The 24,265-nt window shown below is 40.0% G+C and overlaps 2 protein-coding genes across 2 annotated transcripts; both read left to right on the forward strand.

Moving 5' to 3' along the window:
* Positions 1–2,237: 2,237 nt before the first annotated feature.
* On the forward strand, positions 2,238–9,177 carry gnb5a (guanine nucleotide binding protein (G protein), beta 5a; the record flags this gene model as incomplete). The annotated part of the gene is made up of 11 exons (XM_083893671.1): positions 2,238–2,373; positions 4,340–4,476; positions 4,573–4,614; positions 6,542–6,618; positions 6,716–6,848; positions 8,037–8,180; positions 8,286–8,377; positions 8,520–8,568; positions 8,723–8,819; positions 8,910–9,076; positions 9,166–9,177. The coding sequence occupies 11 exons, from the start codon at positions 2,238–2,240 to the stop codon at positions 9,175–9,177; spliced, it is 1,086 nt and encodes a 361-aa protein (XP_083749797.1).
* Positions 9,178–10,875: 1,698 nt separating this feature from the next.
* ap4e1 (adaptor related protein complex 4 subunit epsilon 1) lies at positions 10,876–23,602 on the forward strand. The gene is made up of 21 exons (XM_083894117.1): positions 10,876–11,067; positions 13,566–13,637; positions 13,747–13,870; positions 13,978–14,051; positions 14,138–14,259; positions 14,358–14,517; positions 14,706–14,872; positions 14,967–15,040; positions 15,130–15,252; positions 15,345–15,454; positions 15,546–15,685; positions 16,365–16,477; positions 16,572–16,690; positions 17,494–17,796; positions 18,608–18,719; positions 18,803–18,941; positions 19,023–19,278; positions 19,999–20,565; positions 20,648–20,838; positions 20,925–21,085; positions 22,051–23,602. Exons 1-21 carry the CDS (start codon positions 10,927–10,929, stop codon positions 22,209–22,211), a joined length of 3,429 nt encoding a protein of 1,142 aa, XP_083750243.1. The 5' UTR covers positions 10,876–10,926; the 3' UTR covers positions 22,212–23,602.
* The last annotated feature ends 663 nt before the right edge of the window (positions 23,603–24,265 follow it).

Raw genomic sequence — 24,265 nt, forward strand, 5'->3', positions numbered from 1 at the left:
TGTGGTATTTTCTAAATTAATTTCTTTGTAATAATAAAAAAAAAAAAAATCACAGCATAAATTAGGAATGTTTTTGTATGTTTGAAGTTGTTTGTTGTGAAGTTATTCAGTGTTTTAGACATTTTTGAGTTTGATTTGATGCATGTTAATGTGAAGGCTTATGTTCTGTTTTCAGAGGCTCTGTTTATTTGATTTTATTTTGTACACATATACAGATAAAGACATTTTTACTAATTTTGTTATACTTATTGTATTATTTGCAGCACAGTGTGGCAGTAAAAAGAGTCTGTCTTACATGTTATATACCTCTGTGCGATTAAATCTAGATACATGTCGGACATTCATTATTGTCTCAAGAAATGCATCATTTATTTTTTTAAGGAGGAAAATAAAAATCAGTAAGTGGCAGTGGCATCACAGCCGCAGACAGAAAGAGGCTGGACAGGCTGATTAAAAAAGCCAGCTCTGTCCTTGGATGTCCCCTGGAACCAGTGGAGGTGTTGGGAGAGAGGAGAATGGCTAACAAGTTATCATCTCTGATGGACAATCTCTCTCACCACCTGCAGAACACCATCGCAGCACTGGGCAGCTCCTTCAGTCACAGACTAAAACATCCAAAATGTCTGAAGGAGCGTTATCGCAGGTCGTTCCTCCCTGCAGCTGTTAGACTGTACAACAAGTACTGCTCTAAGCAGACCACACACACACACACACATTCTTGTACTTGCTGCATACTGAGGACTGGGTTGCTGTGAGGACCAGCATTTCCACTTTATAAATTACAAATATCTACTTCATGAATGACATCTACAAAGAACTACTGGTTGCAGTACCATTATTTTTTTAATTTTTGGTCCAGAATTTGAAAAAAAATTTGAGCCAAAATTTGACAAAAACGTCAGACTATACGATGTAGTCCAAAATTTGAGAAAAAAAAATTTGACCCAAAATTTGACAAAAACGTCATACTATACTGTCGTCCAAAATGTAAAAAAAAAATTTGACCCAAAATTTTTCGTCCAAAAATTGACAAAAACGTCATACAATATACTGTCGTCCAAAATTTGAAAAGATCTTGACTAAATTTTTTTTACCCAAAATTTGACAAAAACGTCATATACTGTCGTCCAAAATTGAAAAAAAAAAATTTGACCCAAAATTTTTCGTCCAAAATTTGACAAAAACGTCAAACTATACTCTGTCGTCCAAAAGTTGAAAACAAGTTTGAAAAAAAAATTTGGTCCAGAATTTGACAAAAAAGTCATACTTTTTTTTTTTTTTTTTCGACAAATTGAATATAGCATGTTATAGCAACCTAAGGACGTGATTTCAATGAAAACAAAGTGAGGACTGGCCAAAATGTCCTCACTCCGTAAAAATGGCCTCGCTTTGTTGGTTAAAAACCCTCACTGGTCCTCAGTATGCCGCAAGTACAAGAACACACACACACACACACACACACACACACACACACACACACACACACACACACACACACACACACACACACACACACACACACACTCTCCACTCTCAATGTGCAATATACTGTTCATTTTTCATTGCTGTACTATACTGTATATATTTTTTCATAATGTAAATTTTTTTTTAAGTGCAATATATTGTCATTTTTCATACTGTCAAATGTTTTATACTGTAGTTTTCTCATCAGTGCAATACCCATATCTTTATTTAATATCCTTATTTAATAGCTCAGCCTTGTTTCCTTACACTGTAAATACCATGTGCATACTGTGTATATTCTACATTCTATTTTTAAACCTATTTTTATAGTCAGTGTTAATATCTTTATATATTGTACTTTATATATTCTATTTCTTTTTGGTAATGCGTGTTTATTATTTATTATCCTTATCCTTATAGTCTTGCTGCTGTAACACTGGAAATGTCCCCACTGCCGGACGAATAAAGGACTATCTTATCTTATCGTATCTTAAAAAAAATATATAAACTTAATAAATCAGAATCGCAATACAAACCCAAGTATCGTGATACATTCGTGACTCATGACAGAAGCTAATCACTCACACACCATAGCGTGCTGCTGATGTTGAGGATACAGGATCCTCCTCCTCCTCCTCCTCCTCCTCCTCCTCCTCCTCCTCGCTGGAAGCTGGAGGAGCATCTTCTCCCTCTGACGTCATGACAGCGGCATCAGCTGTTAGCTGTGCTTTAAGCCTTTTCGCCGCCGATCGCTGTCTGCTCAGAGGAAATATATGAGATCCCCTCCGATCCCTGAAATGGCGACACAGGAGGTACAGCTGAACGAGACTCTGACTCATCTCAAGACCGAGTCGGACAACCTGAAGTCGAAGCTGGAGGAGGAAAGAGCGAAGCTGCACGACGTCGAGCGTGAGTGCGGCTGAAAATGGAGCGGCCCTCCTTTCATTCAACCCTTAGCGCTTTGACGCTGTCACAGCGCTCGTGACACCAGAAATAGCGCTAAAATGTGTATGCGCGTGTGTTTCTCCTGCAGGGAAAATGTAGAGTCGATGTGGTCGAGGGTGAGAGTGTGTGTGTGCAGTGTGATTGTTGATGTTTGAAGCCTGACTTTACAGCGGATTTGACAGGATGTTTGTTTGCCTCCTGATTTTCCAGTCCAGTGCTTCCACCCGATTTTCCCTCCGTGCAGTGGATTTGTCCGCTCGCGTCGCAGCGATTTGATAATAGTCAGAAAATGTGAGGGGGGAAAAAAAAAATCAGACAGTGGTTTTAGTTTGTAATGTTTGTGTTTGTACAGATGTGGATTAAAAAGCTGCCTGAGGACAACATTGAGCAGAGGCCTGCTGTAGTTTAAGCCTCACAGCTGCACAGCTGTGTTAATGCAGGATGTACTGTATACACTGGAGGCTTTCATTCATTTAATGGGTTTTAATGCCATTTAATGTAATGCGTGCTTGTGTGCAGAGGTGGAAAGTATTGCATTTACTTTCGTTACTGTAATCGAGTAGGTTTTTTAGTCATTTCTTTAAAAAAAATTGTAGTTATAGTTTTTTGGAAGAACTGTACTAAACTACATTTTAAATCACATCTTGTACTGAGTAAAAAATAAATTAAAATAAAATTAAAATCAAGCACCAGAAACTTTGGTAGGTGAATGATGATGACAGGTGAACGATGAGGACATGTGAATGATGAAGACAGGTGAATGATGAGGTCAGGTGAAGGATGAAGACAGGTGAATGATGAAGACAGGTCAATGATGAAGACATGTGAATGACGAAGACAGGTGAATGATGAGGTCAGGTGAAGGATGAAGACAGGTGAAGGATGAAGACAGGTGAATGATGAGGTCAGGTGAAGGATGAAGACAGGTGAATGATGAGGTCAGGTGAAGGATGAAGACAGGTGAAGGATGAAGACAGGTGAATGACGAAGACAGGTGAACAATGAGGTCAGGTGAATGATGAAGACAGGTGAACGATGAAGGCAGGTGAATGATGAGGACAGGTGAATGATGAGGTTAGATGAATGATGAGGTTAGATGAATGATGAGGACAGGTGGATGATGAGGTGAATGATGAAGACAGGTGAAGGATGAAGACAGGTGAATGATGAGGACAGGTGAATGATGAAGACAGGTGAATGATGAGGTTAGGTGAATGATGAGGACAGGTGAATGATGAGGAGAGGTGAATGATGAAGACAGGTGAATGATGAGGTTAGGTGAATGATGAGGACAGGTGAATGATGAGGAGAGGTGAATGATGAAGACAGGTGAATGATGAGGTTAGGTGAATGATGAGGACAGGTGAATGATGAGGTTAGGTGAATGATGAGGAGAGGTGAATGATGAAGACAGGTGAATGATGAGGTTAGGTGAATGATGAAGACATGTGAATGATGAAGACAGGTGAATGATGAGGACAGGTGAATGATGAAGACAGGTGAATGATGAGGTTAGGTGAATGATGAAGACAGGTGAATGATGAGGAGAGGTGAATGATGAAGACAGGTAAATGAATGACGAGGACAGGCGAATGATAAGGACAGGTGAATGATGATGACAGGTGAATGATGATGACAGGTGAATGATGAGGTTAGGTGAATGATGTGAACTGGTGAATGATGTGGACATGACAGGTGAATGACGAGGACAGGTGAACTGGTGTTAATTAAAGTCCCTGAGTAAGTGAGAAAGTTAAATCACTTGTGACCTTTGACCCATTATGACTTATACATTCATTATGTGTTTACAGATGCCTTTAATAAAAAGCAATTACATTTTAAACAAACTACTTTTTTTTTACTTGAACTTCAGTACACGTTTAGACCAGTATTTTTACTTGTACGTAAGTAAAACAGTATCTGTGTGCAGTACACCAGGTGGCAGAGAAGGTGGAGGGACTGGGTCAGTTCGTCATGAAGACTCGGCGAACTCTGAAGGGACACGGAAACAAAGTTCTGTGTATGGACTGGTGCAAGGACAAGAGGAGGATAGTCAGCTCCTCACAGGTTCTATGCTCTCAGCTCACTCTGCTGTATATTCACGTTGTTGTTGCACATACTCTGTAGCGGACATGTTTGACACCGTCTAAATTCTGTTCACAGGATGGAAAAGTGATTGTATGGGACGCTTTCACCACCAACAAGGTAAGAGCTCTATGCGGCAAGTGGATTTTTACAAGCCGGGGGTTTTAGCTACACCGAAACCAACCTCATGCTAATGCATGTAGAGTGGTGTAATAAGTGGTTTCCTATCTTGTTAAACCTCACATTTAGGTATTTACTCTATAATAATAATAATTAGTGTGTTTGCTGAAAGGCAGCACACGATTGTCCTTCGTCAGATAGTGTTACTGACCCCGCGAAACTAAACTTTCACTGGTCACAAATTTTGTCCGATCTTTCACGAAATGTGACGTACATGATCCTCGGACCAAGCCTCGCAAAAGTTACCAGAAGGATTTTTTGATTTTCGGAAGCATTCGCCCGTCACGACCAGACGGAATCGGCGACGTAGTCGCCAAATGGGAAATTAGGTCATATATCAGGAACGCTTTCACGCAAAGACACCAAACTTTGAACATGAACTCGGGACTCCGACACGAGGAAGCACAAGATCTGAAAAATGAAGTATTGATGAAATTCTCAGCTGAAGCATCAATACACCCTTAGTGAAATGCACGCTCTGCAGTTCCCCCCAAAAATGCTTTCTAGTTACAGTAATAATCCATCCAATGGTGCCAATCTCCGCTGACATAAGGTGAAAGACTGGACACTGTACACCCTGGACAGGTCGCCAGTCCATCACAGGGTTACAAAAATGTCTCAAACCTGTCCTTCAAATGAGGTTAGGGTTAGGACTTAAAAAAGGACAGGGCTATAGGCAGTACGTTACACACAATAGTGTTAAAAAATGTTGTCATGTTGTTTGTTTTCCAAAGCAAACTGCCAGTGGAAACCTCCGCTAAGCTACTTGATGACGACGCTCCCGAGAGAGACAAACAACCATCTACTCTCACACACTCACTCTAACACTAGAGTCTATGTGGAGTGTCCAATTTGCCTAATCCCCAAATGTGCATGTTTTTGGACTGTGGGAGGAAATAATACTTATTAGGTTCCTCGTTACACTCGTGAACGAGGAACCTATTGAAATTGTAAAAATTCTTCTTCTTATTATTATTATTATTTTCCATCTTCGAACTCGAATTTGAGACGTGCTTCAAAACGAACGAAAATTTGCACACACATCAGAACTGGCGAAAAATTCGATAAAATAATGGACTTGTGACAAACCTATGCAAAATGGCTCAGTAGCGCCCCCACAGGTCAGGTCCCTATGGGGCTGGAAAAAGTTTAGTTGCGTCGAAGTACTTGAAAATCGGTGGGTATATTGCCCGGCCCGAGACGAACAAAAATTCCTCTTGAAACCATGACCTCAACTCAACAGGAAGTCCGCCATCTTGGATTTGGCGTTTTCCTGGGCTTTTCGCAAGTTTCGTATCTGAGCTTGCAGCTCTGAGGCCGTTTATCCTAGGAAGATGAAAAGTGCGTCAAACTGTACTAGACCCTTCCACGATCTACCCTTTGGAGAATATTTCCCAGATTCAAAACGGCGTGCAAACGGCAGCCATCGGAACTTTGGCGAATTTCGAGGGCTCGTCGCGAAACACGAAACGCGCTATAACTTTGCCATACATTGACCGATCGGCATGAAACTTCACAGGTGACACGGGACAACGTCCCCGAACATGTCCACGAACGCGAATTTCTCGTTATTATTATTATGCACCAAATAACAAATAAGATGAACACTCTTGAAAATTGAAAAATGTATTTATTAAGGAGTCACAATAAATTCTTCTTCTAAGCTTCCAAATGAAGCTGTCATGACTAGGAATGCATATTTTACACATATTCACTGTAGGAGGATCCCCATTTTATCACTGAAATGGTGGACAGAGAGGCTATGATTATTAAATTCTGTATCACCAGCCATCTGCTCTGCTCTGATTATACCTGATTAATTTGATGTCACGCAGCTCACACACTGTTATCTTTCTGTGTTTATTAGGAACATGCTGTGACGATGCCTTGCACCTGGGTGATGGCCTGCGCCTACGCTCCCTCTGGATGTGCCGTAGCCTGTGGGTGAGTAGTGTCCGAATCAGCAGTGTGGTTGATCGTATATTTGGTTATCAGTTCATTTTGTTGTTTTTGATAAACTGGTGTTGTTTTTCTGACACAGTGGCCTGGACAACAAATGCTCAGTGTATCCTCTGTCCCTGGACAAGAATGAGAACTTGGCTGCGAAGAAGAAGTCTGTGGCCATGCACACAAACTACCTGTCTGCCTGTAGCTTCACCAACTCAGATATGCAGGTGAGACCATGTACATACACACAAAAAAAGAAAACACTAGATATAGAAAAAAAACAAGTTGTATATTCAAAATGATGCTCATGTTTTACCACCACAGTTATTCTTTCTTTCAATATTAATCAGAAATCACTGCCCTCCATTTTGTACTTTTCCTTATTTTATTTTTTCCTTTATTAAGTCTCCGCAGCCATTTTGTTATACATGTAATGTTATATTTACTGTATTATATTTACAGAAAAGGCCTAGAAACTATCATTTATCTGATACTAGTGCTGTCAGTTAAACGTGTTATTAACGGCGTTAACGCTAACTCCATTTTAACGGCGTCAAAAAACATTTTTTATCGCGCGATTAACACTCTTTTTGGCCGAGCAAACTTTGTAGTTTTTTTCACATGCTGTTGCAGCAACTTGTACCTTTAGAACAACTACAACACCACACCGGATATAGGTAAACTGGAAACAAAACAACAGCCACACGGCGCTCACTTGTTTGGGCTTGTGAGCCGGCCAAAGAGTATGACGCTAAAGTTACGTTTTGAGTGGATGGCGAGCGATGTGTGTTTCTCCGTGTGCAAGTGGGCTCTCCGTATCCAACGCAGCCTGGATCATTTATTCACAGCACTGCACGGACGCAGGAAGGAAGCATGCATAATATTATAAATTGTCATGGTTAGTTTTTTTTGTCGCGTTTGTACTCTCAAACAAAGAGGAAAAGAAACTATCCATTAGCAGAGGATGGTTTCAATTCATCGACCTCTGGGTTATGGGCCCAACACACTTCCGCTGCGCCACTCTGCTACATTTACAGCTAATACATCTCTAGTACATCCTCATGTTATGATAACCATAATGACAATCAACATATATATATATATATTTTTTTTTTTTAATTAGACCCTACAGTATTTCAGATACAGGCCTCTACCAAACGGTTGAGACGTCTGTTCATAATAAACCTGGTTTTCATAATTCATAAAGTACAACATTCACATTTAAGTGTTAGTGAGTTCAGCTTGATGCATTTTTCAATGAGATATATTGACTTAAAGTGTGGTCGACCAAATGGTTGAGTAGAACCTTAAAGGGTAATAGACAATCCACTCGTACCTGCTGTGCCAGCTCACCTCCACTTGTGACCGAGCTCAGCTCAACTGCTTCTCCTTTTCGTCATCTACTTGTGTCAAAGATCCTGACGTCCAGCGGGGACGGTACATGTGCATTATGGGATGTCGAGAGTGGGCAGCTGTTGCAGAGTTTCCACGGACACGCAGCGGACGTCCTCTGTCTGGACCTGGCTCCCTCTGAGACGGGAAACACATTTGTGTCAGGGGTGAGGATGCTGGTTGCTTGACATTTTTCACCTTTTTATTTTTATTTTTTAAAGATGAATTTAACATATTTTTGTCTCATTCTGAATGATTTTGTGTTACCGCAGGGTTGTGATAAGAAGGCAAATGTGTGGGACATGCGTTCAGGACAGTGTATTCAATCCTTTGAAACTCATGAATCTGACATAAATAGTGTGCGGTAAGTGAATCTTTTTTAAAAATTCTTACTTTGATGGACAATGCTTTTGTTTTTCATTACAATCATTTACATGTATTCAAATCCTACCCCATGACAGACTTTAAGAGACTTGATTTGTTCCTCACTGTTTCCTTTTTAATAGATATTATCCAAGCGGAGATGCATTTGCATCTGGCTCCGATGACGCTACCGTACGTATTCAGATTGTTTTGATCTCTCTTAAAGGAATAATTCATGCTCCATGTCACACTTTTAAATTACATACAAAACAAACCTTTAAGAAGGGAAGGAAATATTACAACTGTGAATAATATTCAAACTTTAACATTAAGGTCTTTGTTTCAGTGCCGCTTGTATGACTTGAGGGCAGACAGAGAAGTGGCTATTTATTCCAAAGAGAGCATCATATTTGGAGTCTCTAGTGTTGATTTCTCTCTCAGTGGTAAGATACGTCCACACTTCCCTTTCTTTTATTTCCTTCCTCATATTGATAAAAAAAACAAACTGGAGAACAAACATGTTGCCTTTGCAGGTCGGTTGCTGTTTGGTGGCTATAACGACTACACCATAAACGTCTGGGACGTTCTCAAAGGAACGAGGGTGTCGATTCTGTTTGGACACGAGAACCGCGTCAGCACTCTGCGAGTTTCCCCAGATGGCACTGCGTTCTGCACGGGATCCTGGGACCACACTCTGCGGGTAATGAGACGTCTCTCAATAACCTGTCGGTCTCCAAATCGCCTTTTTCTCGTGATCACGTCTAACGGCTTGTGTTTCTATGTTTCAAGATCTGGGCTTGAGGACGAAGACGCGGACGATTAAACGAAAACCACCGAAGACTCACCAACCGTTCTGATTGCTAGAGTACAATCACAGAGATAGAGACTCAGTCATGGTTGTACATAGAGCATATCAATAGCATTGTATATAATCCAGTCTCATGGCCATGGTAGATTTGCATATTTCAGAGAATAATTAAACCAAATGCCACGCTTGTATTACCGAAGATTGCACAAAAGTACTTATGGTTACAACTTATGGTGTAAAATGTATATTGCGGAAAATATAATTGGTAGAGAATAGCATCAATCTAGGATAGAAGTGACACAGTGAAGTGATGTGTTTGTTGTTCCCACAGTTACTTTCTTATTTTGTATTTGCACAAAACATAATGGAGGAATGCAGTCTGCGAAAGAGAACTGGACATAAGAGAATTGTCGTCATAGCTTCACTTGATTGTTCATGTCAAATACTGAGGAAAGACAGCGGAACAGGAACATGTGGCTTCTATGGATATGGCATAAAATATTACGTCTAAAACTAAAAAAAAATTATATTCACTCTTTTGAATTTCACAATTTGTATTTTACAGTCATTTGTGTGCCAGTTCTATTTAAAGATAAAGATCATTCTGAGGTAAACCTACAGCCCGATGTTTTGATTTTACATCCCCATGATATTAAACATAGGACTGATCTTTCCCTGCTGTGGAAGCCGCTCACTGCTCGCTGTGCACATTCAGTCCTGACCCTGTTGGTCCTCCAATAAATATCTAAACTTAAATCCTAGAATGTACCCTTTATCACGCGGTTGTCCAGTTGCTGTAATTTCATATTTATTGTAATTATTTTATTGTAGTTTAGTGTACAGTTACACAAGGGCCTGTTTATCAAAATATTACAGACATAATAAACTGAGTTTGGAATATCACAGTAGCGTGTCATTATTGTTCTTCACCTTATCTCATACTTTTCTACTTAGATCAATTCGGACCCACTGTTTCAAATTTAATGTAAAGTGATGTGAAGACTCCTCAGCTGAAAACAGTGGTATTTAAACTATTGATACTAATTGTATTAATACTAAGTTATGAGTGTTTCCTAATTACTAAATTATTTTTTATCACATGTGGAGAATTTAATTGTGTTGCTAAATCTATTCCTGGCAGTCTTTTAAAGGTAATACACTTTATTACAGGCAGCCCATGGCCAAGAGGAAAGGAATTGGGCTTGTAACTTGAGAGTTGCTGGTTTAAATCCTGGGATGGGTTCACTACAGTTGTGTGGTAAGGACAATAAAATGCAGAGAACAAATTCCCTATCACTAATTAGCGTCTGTGCAAAATGTAGAATTCTAATTCTTTGCGAAACAGTGATACAGTGAATGAATTGTATTATTGTCACAATGTTATGATGTAATTTGAGCATGAAAAACGTGGATTTTATTGTCAAAGTACTTTTTATATGGTAAATGTCACATTCATAAAAGTGTTTGTCGATTCGGTGTTTTCACAATGTTTTACCTCTCCGCTCCACTAGATGGAGTACTTTTCTGATGTGTGTTCTGTGTGCATTTTAAATAAAGTTTATTTGAAAAAAAACAATGGCCGACTGAATGACAGTAGCGTTGCGCCGCTTGTCAACATCTCAAGTTCTGTTTTTACAGCCGCTATCCGCGGTCTGTACGTGAGACAGTTGTCCCCGGAATGGACAGGTGATTCCAGTTGTGGGTTTTTTTCTGAAGGAAAGAAGCCGCTGCCAAACCCCAAAATGAGCGATGTGGTGGAAAAGACGCTGACAGCTCTGCCTAGCCTCTTGTCTTTGGATTCTCAGCCTGGAGCTGCAAAACTCTCCTCCACCTCCAAACTAGGGAACCTCATCAGAGGAATCACTGAGCTCACGTCCAAACATGTGAGTCTTTAAAGCTGGAGCTCAGCTCAAATAACACCGGGTCACTTTGTCGATATGTTTTTAATGTTAGCTTGCCTGTGCTAATTCAAAATGTGTTTACATCTACATATTTATACTGCACACGTAAGAGTCCCATGCGATAGTAGAGCGTTTTACACTGATTTACAGACTGCCGTGAGTTTGTGAGGTGTCACTGACGCAGATATTTTAGCGAAATAGAGGCTATTTTAAAAGCTTATGAGAAGCTCATGTATTCAAGTGTAACACGTTAAAGCAGCCAGAAAGCTCTGTTATTAAAAACAAATGTTTTGAAATAAGAGCATTTTCTTGTTCAATATATGTGGTTAAGTCTGGAGGAAAAATTAACCATCTCCAATTTCCACAAATACATGAAAACAGCACGGGTAGGGTTTCAAAGTATCTGACGCTGAATTTCAAAGCCCTCTTTACAAAGGCTTTTACGGTAAAAAACAAAAAAAACAAAACAAAACATGCGCTCCAATGACTCAGGCTGATCTGTAAGGATATTAACATCCGGTTTTCAAAATAAAAACACTCTGTACCCCATGTGTCTGAGTGCACGATCGAAAGCAAACCATCTCAGCTATGTTTTAGAGACTCAAATAAATAATACAGTTCAGGAAAATAATGAAAACGTTTTGCTAAGCACATTGATATGAAATTTCAAGTTAAATGTCCCATATTTGCACTTTTTAAATAGAAAAATTATTAAGAAAAGGTGTTGATTTACTTACAAATCTTGTGTAAAAGTAGATATTTGGATTTTAATCAGATACTTGACTCCTTTACTGAAAAACAATGACATCAAGTGTCTTAATCTTCCTGTTCATGCATGTGATCTACAATGATGTTCACTATTAATCGTCTGATGGAATCTTTTAGAATTCCGGTATCTTCAAATTCTTTGATCACAGCCATCCCTGCTGGCTTAGAAGCAATACAGTGCAAATATGGGACTTTTAACTTGAACTTTGTCAAAAACTGTAAAAATGTTTGATTTACACAGTATGATATTAGTCATAGATGTCCTGAGCACAATGTAGTCAGTCCTGTACTGTCATTCTTATACATAACTTTTAGAGAACTCTCTTTATACAGTTACTCAATGTCCAGTTGTTTGGTCTCTGAAACATAGCTGTAAGTATTTTCATTATTTTTTCCATTTAAAAGTGTGCTTTCAAATGTGCAGAGCTGTGGCGCTCTCAGGAGTTTATTTTGAAAATCGAATGTCAACGTCCTTACAAATCAGCTTGATGCCTTTTACCGTAAAAACCTTTTATAAGGAGCGCGTTAATAAAATTCAGCGTCAGATATTTTGACCGGCGTGTCATTCACATGACATGGAAGCTATTTATACACATTATTTTTTAAATGACAACACTCCCAACGTAAAAAGGCACAACATCAAATTGAACCATGGTTATTAATTTTTTATATATTAAAAAAATAATGTCCATTAAAAGTAGCAGGCTGCCTAATATGTCCTCTCTGTCAAGTGTGTGGTGAAAATAGATGCAAATTAAACACGTCTCTATATAAATAGAGTGCATCCTAAAATCCAATACAATTGGACTTGTCCTTTTTGTTTGTCTAAGGTGGATCACATGCTTTGTTTGTAGGACTAATATTTTTCATCCTTTCATATTTCATAATAATCCAGTATAAAGAAGTGTTCCTTGTTTGTGTATGGTTAATATTATCTTTTTATTTGGCGTCAGTGGACGACATGACATAGAAGTTATTGAAGAAAATCCACATATCAACCGCATTGTTTACACTCAAACAGTGACTTGTTTATGGTCCTTCAGTGAAAGCCTTGTGATCTGTGGGATATCCAGACTACTCACTTCACTAATGTTTGTAACAGCAGGTTAGCTCTTACCTGCAGCTGCACCTTGGCCACTACTGGAGGCAAAACGAATAAATTAGACCAACCCAAAAAATACTTATTTTTCCCTGAAATATTTCAGGACAACAACAGTACAACATATAACAATAACAATAACAATATTTCATAGCTCCTGTTGATCGGCATGAAGCGTGCACACTGCAGTCTGAAATGTTTTCACCAGGTGGCAGTGTGTACCCTCTAACTTCACAGAATATTCTACAACATACTATGATTTGTTTCCAGATGAGTTATAAATCTGACCAAAGCCTCTTAGTTTGGTATATTCCAAACACAGTTGTTTGATTTATGACACCATCACATAATCTATTAAAATGTATAAATCAAGACTCCGCTGTCTAACGGTGACACAGCGTCAATGCCCTGTCACGTCAATAAATCACATAACAAACGATAGTACTTAAGCGTAAAACAAATACAAGTACGTCTGCATTAAGTAAAATCTAGATGCAGTACCATGAAGGAAGAGATGTTTCTTCATCCAAACAAAATCAAGTGCAGTAAAATGTCTTATACCTAAGACTTTGTTTTTTTTGCTGTCTTTACTCTTTATTTTTCTCTTGTTCAGGAGGAAGAGAAGCTTATTCAGCGTGAACTAGCGTCTATCAAAGAGCAGGTGTCGTCCCCCAACACCTCTATGGTACAGTACGCTTATCCTCGCTAAACAACAGTTTGATCGTTCAAACAAATCCACTGATGACTGATATTTACGCGTCTATGCGTTTTCCTCGTGTCGTGTTCCGATACAGAGGCAGATGAAGGAGCTAATGGTGCGAGCGATCTACTGTGAAAGTCTGGGCTATGAAGCTTCTTTCAGCTACATTCACGCCATCAAACTGGCTCAGCAAGGCACCGCTCTGGAGAAAAGAGTCGGTATGTTCATTTATAGTAAACTGTTTCCCGTTGGGTCTGATTTACTCACAGTTAACATGTACATCGTACACTGTCACAGTCAAAACTAGTGTTGTGTTATTTTGCAGGTTACCTCGCTGTGTCACTGTTTCTAAACGAAAATCACGAGCTGCTGCTTCTTCTTGTCAACACTGTATTGAAGGTGCGTTTATTCGTTTTTTTTTTTCTTTTCTAGCATTTGTCACATCGAGTATAAATTAAATTAAAAATACAATTTGTGTTTTGCAGGATCTTCAGAGCACAAATCTTATTGAAGTGTGCATGGCTCTGACTGTTGTCAGCCAAATGTTCCCCAAAGATATGATTCCTGCCATTCTTCCTCTGGTGGAGGAAAAACTTCATCACCCAAAGTATGAAAAGCTTGTTCAGTTATTTAAATTGAATTGTTTTCCACAATTTGCATAAATGTTGCTTTCTTCAATTGTTGATTGTCCACGTGTTTTTTTAGAGAAATCATTCGAAGAAAAGCCGTCCTGGCACTGTACAAATTCTACCTAATCGCACCAAATCAAGTTCAGCACATCCACAATAAGTTTCGGAAAGCTCTGTGTGACAAGGATCCTGGTGTGATGACCGCTTCACTACACATCTACTTACAAATGATCCAGGTGCATTGTTTTTCTTCAATCGACGTCATCATTGACCTCCGCCAAGGTGGTATAAGGGGGGCTGAGCTGCCTTGGTGGAGGTCTGCACTCTCCTAGTGCTTTTCTAGTTTTATAAATATGATTCAGATATATTGTATTTCATGTAATCTACGCCCTAAACAAATGCTTCTTTCTTTTTCTTTCTGCAGGAGAATCCAGAAGGTTATAAGGACTTAACAGCAAGTTTTGTCAGCATATTAAAGCAGGTGGTGGGTGGGAAGCTGCCCATAGATTTTAACTATCACAGTGTTCCGGCTCCATGGTTACAAATCCAGCTTATCAGAATACTGTCCTTACTTGGGAAAAATGACCAGAGGTTATTATTATTTAATGTGTTTGAGTGAACAGAATGTCTATATTGTTGTGTTAGTAAAGAAAATAATTAAAAAAAGTCTGTTATCTGTTCACAGAACAAGTGAGATCATGTATGAAGTGCTCGACGAGTCTTTACAAAGAGCCGAGATGAATCATAACATCACCTATGGTATGTCAAATTTAGGCTCACGCTTCTAATAAATGTGTTTGAAGGGTTGAAAAAATAATCTCTTACCCTGATCTCTGTTTTATTTCTAGCAATATTGTACGAATGTGTGAAATGTATTTACACAATTCACCCCAAGTCAGATCTTTTGGAAAAAGCTGCAAAGTGCATTGGTAACTTTGTCCTGTCGCCAAAGATAAATCTCAAATATCTCGGTACGTTTTGAAGAAAAACGCTTAGTATTCGTATTTCACCTGTATTATAATTGAAATGACTTTTCAATCGTGTTCATTTGCCGTTGATTTAGGCTTGAAGGCGCTTACTTACGTGATCCAGCAGGATCCTAAGCTGGCCCTGCAGCATCAGATGACCATCATCGAGTGTCTGGATCATCCTGACCTCATCATCAAGCGTGAGGTGAGGCAAATTCTTCTTGTAGTGGTGTAGACTTGGGCGTCCTAGACTTTATAGGTTCACAGGTATTCTTTTTTTTCGCGTTCTCTCGCAGACGCTGGAGTTGCTGTTTCGGATCACGAACACCCAGAATGTTGTGGTCATTGTCAAGAAGATGCTGGAGTTTCTGCGCGTGAGCGCAGATGACTACACGACCATTGACCTGGTGGGGAAGGTGGCGGAACTGGCAGAGAAATATCCTTTTGAGTGAGATGCTCGTTGTCACGGGAAACATCCAAGTTTATCAGTTTAAACTTCACTTAAAACCCACTTTTTTAAACTGGCTTTTAGTTTGTACCAGAATGACTGAATAATATAATATTATATCTTTTTAACTTCACCTGTCTGCACGAATGTTTGTGTCTTGTTTTAACTGTATAAGTGTTTGGGTCCGTTTTTAACCATGTTTATTTTTATTGTAAAGAGACCTTGAGTGACAAAAAGGTGCTTTTAAATAAAATGTATTAGTATTATTATTATTATTACAACAACAACAAACATAATCCACAGTTGTAGTATTGTAATTATCTAAATATTGAGAGCTCATCACAAACATTATTTCATTGTAATGCCATCGACATTGATGTTGAAAATACGGTCTAACTTCATTCTGATGTTATCATTTCCCTGCAACCTACAATACCAGATTTAAACACATTTCATTCAAAAGTCTGTGTATTCAAATGCACTTTCTTGTGACACAGATTTAGAAGAAGTTCAAATAAATCTAATGTTAAGCAGGATTTGTAACTTGGTTTATAGAAAATAAGGTTCTTAAAGACAGTTGTGACTGGAGTTTCGAGGCCTGTACGATATGCTGTTTTATTTTTCCTCTTCCCATTAGTCGTGTTTGTTTTTCCTACACAAATTATACATATGCACCTGATAACGAGTGGTTCATTGAGACCATGAACACAGTGTTTTCCCTGAGCGGAGACACGATGCAGCCTGACATCCCAAACAGTTTCCTTAAGCTGCTGTCAGAGGGTGAGATAACTGCAGCTGTGGTGCTTCATTTCAGCAATTTGATACCATTGTTTATTAGATTTTAATGCCCCCGCTTCCCTCTTTAATGGTCCAGGATTTGACAGTGTGGAGGAGGACAGGAAACTGAGGCTGTTTGCTGTGGATTCATATGTTTCTCTGCTGAAAGGAGAGACTGGAAAGCTGCCACAGTTCTTCCTCCAAGTCATCAGTTGGGTGAGTGCTTATTTTTTATAATGTGCCTTATAAGCAGTTTGTACTATTATTTTACAATAATGAGGCCAAGTAGAACAAAAGGAAATGGAATTTCTTGATTTAGTACACACTCATAATTATTCACAATATCAGGAAACCAAAAGAAAGAATACTAAAATTCAAAAGGAAATTGTGTATATGTTTAAATGAATACTGAACACAGTTAGAGAAAGTCAATACAAGTCATATCAATATCACCTAGAAATGTACGTTTTTTTTAAGGAAAAGCACTTTTTTTCAATGAATATAACATTAAATAAATCATAAACACACTCTATACATTGTTAATGTGGTAAACGACTATTCTAGCTGCAAACGTCTGGTTTTTAATTGGAATATGTACATAGGTGTATAGAGGCCCATTGCCAGCAACCATCTCTCCAGTGTTCTAATGATACATTGTGTTTGCTAATTACGTTAGAAGGTTATTGGATGGTTAGAAAACCCTTGAAAACCCTTGTGCAATGATGTTAGCACAGCTGAAAACTGTTTATGCTGGTTCTTGAACGAAAGCAGCGTTTGAAGGGCAAAGTTATTATTTTGAATAAGAATCATTATTTCTAATCTTGTCAATGTCTTGACTATATTATCTAATTATTTTGCAACTCTTTTGAGGAATAAAATTGCGACTTTTAATGAAAACACATAAACAATTGTATAGGTGACCCCAGTAGTGTAAACACTTGATTTTACTGCACAATGTAAGTCTTATTTTTTGCCTGATTATCACCCTGACGTTTTGTCACCTCTCTGCCTTTGCTCAGGTCCTCGGTGAATATTCTCATCTGAGTGAAGAACTGGAACCGGCCACAGTCCTTGAGCTGCTGGAAAAGCTATTGGACCAAAAGCAAACCAGCAGTGAGACCAAGAGCTGGGTCCTGATGGCTATGACCAAGCTCTGTGAGGGCAGAGCTGGTGTTTCTGTGGCTCAGCAGGTTTCTGAAACGTACATCAGCTCAATGGACACCGTGCTGAGACAGAGGGCTCAGGAGCTGCAGCATCTCAGCCAAGATCCTGAACTACGAGCCAGAGTGCTACCTCGAGATGCTGACCTGGAACCTCTAGAGGTAAAATACGCGAGCAGAGGCTTTAAACGTCCACTGATGTCAAAATGCTATATAATGCAATATGCTCGAAACTTGTTTGGCTCTCGTAAACCACAGCAGATGATGTCACTTTGTAGTCCCCGCTCTTTGGCAGAGTAAATGTTCATTATATGATGGTTTAAAAAGGCCTGCATGGGCTTGTCCTTCATGACTCATAGTTAATGAGATTAATGAGGCAGTGGTAGCCAGAATTAAAAGTGATTGTAATTGAAGTTATTATCAGTGCAGCTGTTGAAGCTTGCCCAGAGTATTCTGACTGGCTGGATTTGCCACCGAACTGCATTTAGCGTCAGTGAACCTTGTCAAGAGTTTGAATAACTTAATACGTATTCATGACATGTCGCAATCTTTGGTCTTCACTGGAAAGACGGTGACAAGTGATCATGGAATGTTGTTTTCAAGGCACACACATGCAGTACAACCTCTGTAGTCCTGCAAAACATACCCTATCAATCTCTTTCTTTTTTTTTAAGAACCCTTTAAGTCCCGCAAGGGGAAATTCAATTCTGCAGTGAGTTAGTGAACACACACAGCGAGGTGGAGAACATGCTAACCCAGCGCAGTGAGCTGCCATGCCAGTGAGCGGCGCTCGGGGAGCAGTGAGGGGGTTAAGTGCCTTGCTCAACAGCACTACAGCTGCGGACTGGTCGGGGATTGAACCGGCTACCTTCCGGTCTCGAGCTCGAAGCCCTAACCACTAGGCCACAGCAGTAAGCTTTCCCACAATAAAGGAGAAGTTCTCACGTGTGGTTGTTATGATGTTGGTTTCCAGGTGGATTCCTCTCTTTCATTTTTGGACGGATTTGTGTCGGAGGCGTTGGCTGCTGGCGCCGCTCCATATAAGCCTCCCCATCAGCGGCAGGAGGAACTTTCTCAGGCTAAAGGTACAATCGGTTTAGACAGGTATATGAAGGCACCGTGTGCACTGCCTTGTTTTGAAATGTTCTGACTGAGTGGTCTGCTTCAGTGTTGAGCCTGGAGCCGTACGGCCTGTCCCTGCCCATCAGCATGTCCTCCTGCAGCATTGCCGACAGACAGTCACCTACGCTGTTGTCCATGAGCTCCGGTTTGTCGGGAGACAGTACTGACCTCACCCACAAAGCAGGGTATGTGGACACGTTGTCTGGTAAAGTAGTACAAATGTTAATTGTCTAGCGCTCACTGATGATTCTCCGTCTTTGTTTCAGCTCTACAACCTTGACGTTTGAGGGAGTGAAGCGGGTGTGGGGGAAGGAGGGATACCTGGCACAGAAGGAATCTGTGGAGGAGGCCGCCCAGGTGGAGGCTCCCAGTCCTCTCCGGTCATCCAGCCAGCAGGCAGAGGTTGAGGGCTCGCACAGCCAGACTCAAACTCTGACAGCAACACCTGAGCCCGAACAAGAAAAACAGCAGCTGGCTTCTTCTTTGTTTTTTGGCATCAGCTCACAAAGTTCTGTGTGTCTGGTGAGCTGACAAATTCTTTTGTTATGGATTAACTGTATCTGTTTTTAGGTAGAGCTACACAATATAGAGAAAACACACTGTCCATTTCATGACATGACATTTCAGCCCTCAGATGTTTATTAGGCTAAATTCATACACTCACTCTCTGTTAAACATATGAGGACTGAAACTTTAATAAGTCAAGTTCATGTGGTGCACCATTATTGAATATTATAAGTTATGAAATGTATCCAGGTAGTAGTGGTGTAGTGGTTAGTGCTCTTGCCTTTGCACCAAGAAGTCCTGGGTTCGAGCCTTGGTTGGAACAAGGGCCTTTCTGCATGGAGTTTGCATGTTCTCCCCGAATGTGTGGTTTTTTTTTCTGGGTTCTCCGGCTTCCTCCCACAGTCCAAAAACATGCAGATTTGTTGGATTAGGTGAATTGGTCACTCTAAATTGACCGTAGGTGTGAGAGTGTGAGTGAATGGTTGTTTATATGTGGCCCTGTGATGGACTGGCAAACTATCCAGCCCCCCTCCAGCCCCCCCCCCCCCCCCGCGACCCTCCTGTGGAGGATAAAGCGGTAGATAGTGGATGAATGGATGGATGGATGAAATGTATCCAACCTCCTTTTCTGGCAGACGTGATGTGACATTGATGAATAAGTGAGATAAAGAGTATCCAAAAACAACCTGAGGACAGATTTTAGATTGCAATTAATAACAATTTTCCCTCCAACAGATGGGTAAATCTGGGCCGACAGCTCAGCGATTCAGAAGAAAAGCAAAAGGTCAGAGCTCGTCCTCCGGTACCACTGAGCAAATGTCCAACTCTGTTGTCTCTACGTCTACCACTGTCGACAACCTGTTGTGTAACAATCCACTGGACTCAACCATCACCTCAGCGGTGGACGTGGACGTGTCCTCATCTAGACAAACATCCGAACTTCCTCAAGGCCTCACTGCTGCTCCTAACGGCACCTGTGACATAGAAGCTGAGTTAATTGACAGTGACTTACAGGGAAGTAGCCCCACCCTCAGTGGAGATGATGGTTTGGAAAATGGCGAACCTGATCCACACGAAAACCTCGACAAACCTCAAGACCTATGTCTCAGTTCTCACCTGCCAGCAGAGCTTTCTGGACTCGGCCGTTCAGAAATCTCACCCCTGTGCACCATTCAAAACCTGGACGTCTCAGCCTGTCATGTACACAAAGAAGATTCTGTAGTGTTTGTCGTTTTCATCACCAACTCCTCTGACTCCACCGTTCAACACTTACTGCTAGATCTTGACTCAGAACTACTAGAGGTAACGCATTCTGCTTAAATGACCAATGTTGGCTTATGTTGTCCTTCAGTCTGCCATATTAAATAAGCTCTTATTTTATTAGGTGGCCTGTGTGTCAGACAGTCCAGCGAAGGATGTGAAAAGCCGAGGTGTCGCAGTGTACCTGTATTCTCTGACCGCGAGGAGGCCTGTTGTTCATGTTGAATTAGCAGGCACGGTATCTTACCAGGTGCCTGTTGGAACGCCTCAGACGCTGCAGTTCTCATACAAACTCCCCCTCACTGCCTTCATCAGGTGACAAAGTCTGCCTTTGTTTAGATTTTTCGAATGTGCACAGACCTGCATTAGTTGCTGATTGTAGTTTCACATTTTACTTGCAGGCCCTTGACGGTGTCCACAGAGGAGTACGGAGCGATGTGGCTGGCCTTCTCTCATGACACAAAGCAGAATCTGACTCTGATAAATGATGGTCAAGAACCTCTGGTCGCCACTCTGAACGTGTTGAAGAAGAAACTTCAGCTTCACGTCGTGGAAGTTATAGGTAATGAGGCATTTATGTGCTGTTAGTCAAGAGCGACATGGTGTAGGAAGTGCTGTGGTACTTGCCTCAACGTGTTCAGCATTAGAATACTGTGATTTAGTCATTGTGACTAACTATAGTAGTTAGAAGGCTTCACCTTAGTTCAGTCACCACCTTTGCAGTTTTAAACACAAGTTCATTTTAATTCATTATTATCCTGCGACCTGAGGAATTATTTAACTTCTGCACTACATTACTAGTAATGGCAGTATTTTTGTAATAAGAATATTCATGTAAAGGAAGTTGGCAAAGCTTTTTTTTATATAATAAAAGGTTTATTATGGTCTTACAGAACATTAATAACCCTTAGACACTAAAAAGCATGGTGAGCTAGAGGAGGATAAACAACCAAAGGAATTACACCACATGACAATTCTACATTTTAATATGATAATTAATCAGTGTTAATTTTTCCCTTAGATAAATGTATGTAACAGATACAAGGGTAGGAAGAATAGAAATAATAATCATTTCACGAATAGAAATAATGTTACATTATTTATTTGCCGTGTCTTTCATCTGAAAATGGGCGCTGTCAAGCAATACTATCAGACCTGACTGAGGGAGCATTTTTGTGAATACAGTCTTATTTACTTTTTTAAAACTTTTCTCATGCCCCCTTTTTTTGTGTTTTCAGTCATACTCGTGTCATACAGCTGTCTCACATTGTCTAAAACAACATCACTTCCTGTGTGCAGCCTTGGAATGTAACCGGGCGACACATGATCGAGAACACTGACATTAGTAGATGACATTAGTTCATATTTATTTTAGGTAGTACAGGTTTGAAGGCATCAAAATACACTAAGTTGTGCCCTTACTCATTACTGCTGCTCTAGGAAATACTACTGTCTTCAATGCAACCTACACTTTGTGTACATTTTCTGTTTCTCACCAGATTGTAACCGTTATCATTTTGCCCTCAGGCGCGGAAGGAATTTTAGCTTGCAAGCTCCTGCAGGATCAGCCTTGTCTGATGCATTTTCGCATGCACGAGGGTGCACTGGCTGTGTGGCTGCGCTCCCCAGTCCCCGACCTGCCCGACTGCCTCATCTACCACTGCCAGAGAGCTTTACAGGAGGGCTGAGCTACAGCTGCACCACTGTAGTGACACCAGTGAGCAACCCAGACCCTGAACCACTGAAGAGGAAGGCGGCAAAGAGCTGTAGAGCAGGAAAACAAAGGGAAACAGTTGATGTTGGACATTATCATCTCACATCAGGGTTTTATCATTCCTTTTTCTCTTCCACTATTTGCTACGCAGCAGGATTTGATTGTCAATAAGTCAGTGATTTTATTGATAGCTGAATGAACACATCACAGAATCACAGCAGTTGTAATCATGGCAAGTCATAATCTCAGGGGGGGAAAAAGAGTGTTTGTTGTTTCCAAAGAAACACTATGGTCTTTGGATGATAATGACAGGGCTCCAGAACGACAAGAAACCTTTCATGCTGACAATATTTGTTGAGTGACACAGTAAAGACCGAGCATGTAAATGTAAGTATAAAGGATGAAATCATGACATGTCATTAGTGCCTTCAGTATAAATGCTACACGAAAAGAGAAATACCATGATAGGATTTTAATGAGGGCATGAGTGGTCAATTCTACATTCAGTACTGTTACTGCTGTCATTAACTGCGCCATTCATGTCCATTAACATGCAGTAGATTCAAGCAATCCTGTTTAAAATTACCACTGAAACTAAAACTGGATTAGGTTTTAGGAGCTCCAAATACATTGTTGTGGTCAGTGTCCGCTGGGATTGGCACCAGCAGCCCTGTGACCCTCATGTGGCGGATAAAGCGGTAGAAGGTGAATGAATGAATGAATGAATGGACACCATCAGTAATGTGGTTTTGTTTTTAAGTTTACCTCCTCGTTTGTCTTAAAGATGGTGATGACATGAATCCCCAGCTGTAGCAGACGCCCTCGTGCATATTTCTTCTTAAACACTGTTCTGAGGAAGTCGCTCTGCAACGTCCACATCATCCATTAATCACTGAGGTGTTTTTTGTCGATGCTGCCCTCGGTCGTGATCGTCTATGCACTCGTGTCAGTTTCAGTTGTCAGTGAGAGTTGTTTTTATTATTGTTGTTATTATTATATTTTTCTATCAATACAGTATTGCGAACATATTTATCGGATTTATATTCTTACAGAAAGTATTTTGTATAAATTCATTTGAAAGAAATCATTGTGCTTCACTGCGCTTGTACCAGTTTTCAGTTTGGATAACATGTCTCATCCTGTTCTATTTCATTTATCCCAAAGGGAAAGTTTACCATCACTCCTTTTTTTTTTTTTTTTTGTTGCTCTCTTTTGTTTGGTCTTGAACTGAAAACGACAACAACAGCAACGTGACACTAACAAAGCGTCTGAAACTCAACTTTAACTGAAGGGCTTATGTTTTAATGCCAAGACGGCATGTTTGATTTGTGCCTGTGGTACAGAAAGAAATTGAATTGTTTCTCTGAGTGCCTGTTGCTACATTCTACTAAGTTTTCAATAAACTCAACACATGCAATTCAACCTGACTTTAAGTCAGTGTGGATGTGTTTTTTTTTTCAATACACGTTTAGGTGTCTTTCCTCATACCGCTCTATGTTTTTATTATATAACAAATATTTAAGTCAATATTCTATGGGTGTTAAAGTTGACTTGAAATGTCTATAGACATTATATATATATATATATATATATATATATATATGTAATATGTAAGACAATTTTCCATGTAAAATGTAGTAGGAACATCTGTTACTTTAGTCTCCACCTTTATCCACCTTTAAATGCACATTTCTCAGTGTTTTAAGAGGGAATAAATGAGGAAAGAGGAAAAAATAACATTTCCTCACCGATAATTCACAATATTGCACATGCTAAAAAATCACAATGATTATGAATGATTATATTTAAGAAACTGTGTGTCCGTCACAACATTCTGTATGTACTGTTCTCTATCACTGTGACACAGTAACTCCATCAACTACTGGTGATTAATATGTACGTGTTGTTGTTTGTCAAACCAATACAAGGTCGATTCTTTACATTGAAAGCATGTTGACTGTGCTCACTTCTCACTCCAAATCTGCTGTAATAACATATCTGCTGTTTTCTGGCGTAAAGCAAATAAGT

Source organism: Microchirus variegatus (assembly GCF_963457635.1).
Source record: "Microchirus variegatus genome assembly, chromosome: 8".
Classification (NCBI taxonomy): domain Eukaryota; kingdom Metazoa; phylum Chordata; class Actinopteri; order Pleuronectiformes; family Soleidae; genus Microchirus; species Microchirus variegatus.

Excerpts from the sequence above, each read along its gene's own strand:
- ap4e1 (XM_083894117.1), top strand. The coding sequence starts at position 10,927 with ATGAGCGATGTGGTGGAAAAGACGCTGACAGCTCTGCCTAGCCTCTTG. Across the intron at positions 11,068-13,565 it reads CTGAGCTCACGTCCAAACAT|GAGGAAGAGAAGCTTATTCA; the intron begins GTGAGTCTTTAA and ends TCTCTTGTTCAG. Across the intron at positions 14,260-14,357 it reads GAAAAACTTCATCACCCAAA|AGAAATCATTCGAAGAAAAG; the intron begins GTATGAAAAGCT and ends GTGTTTTTTTAG.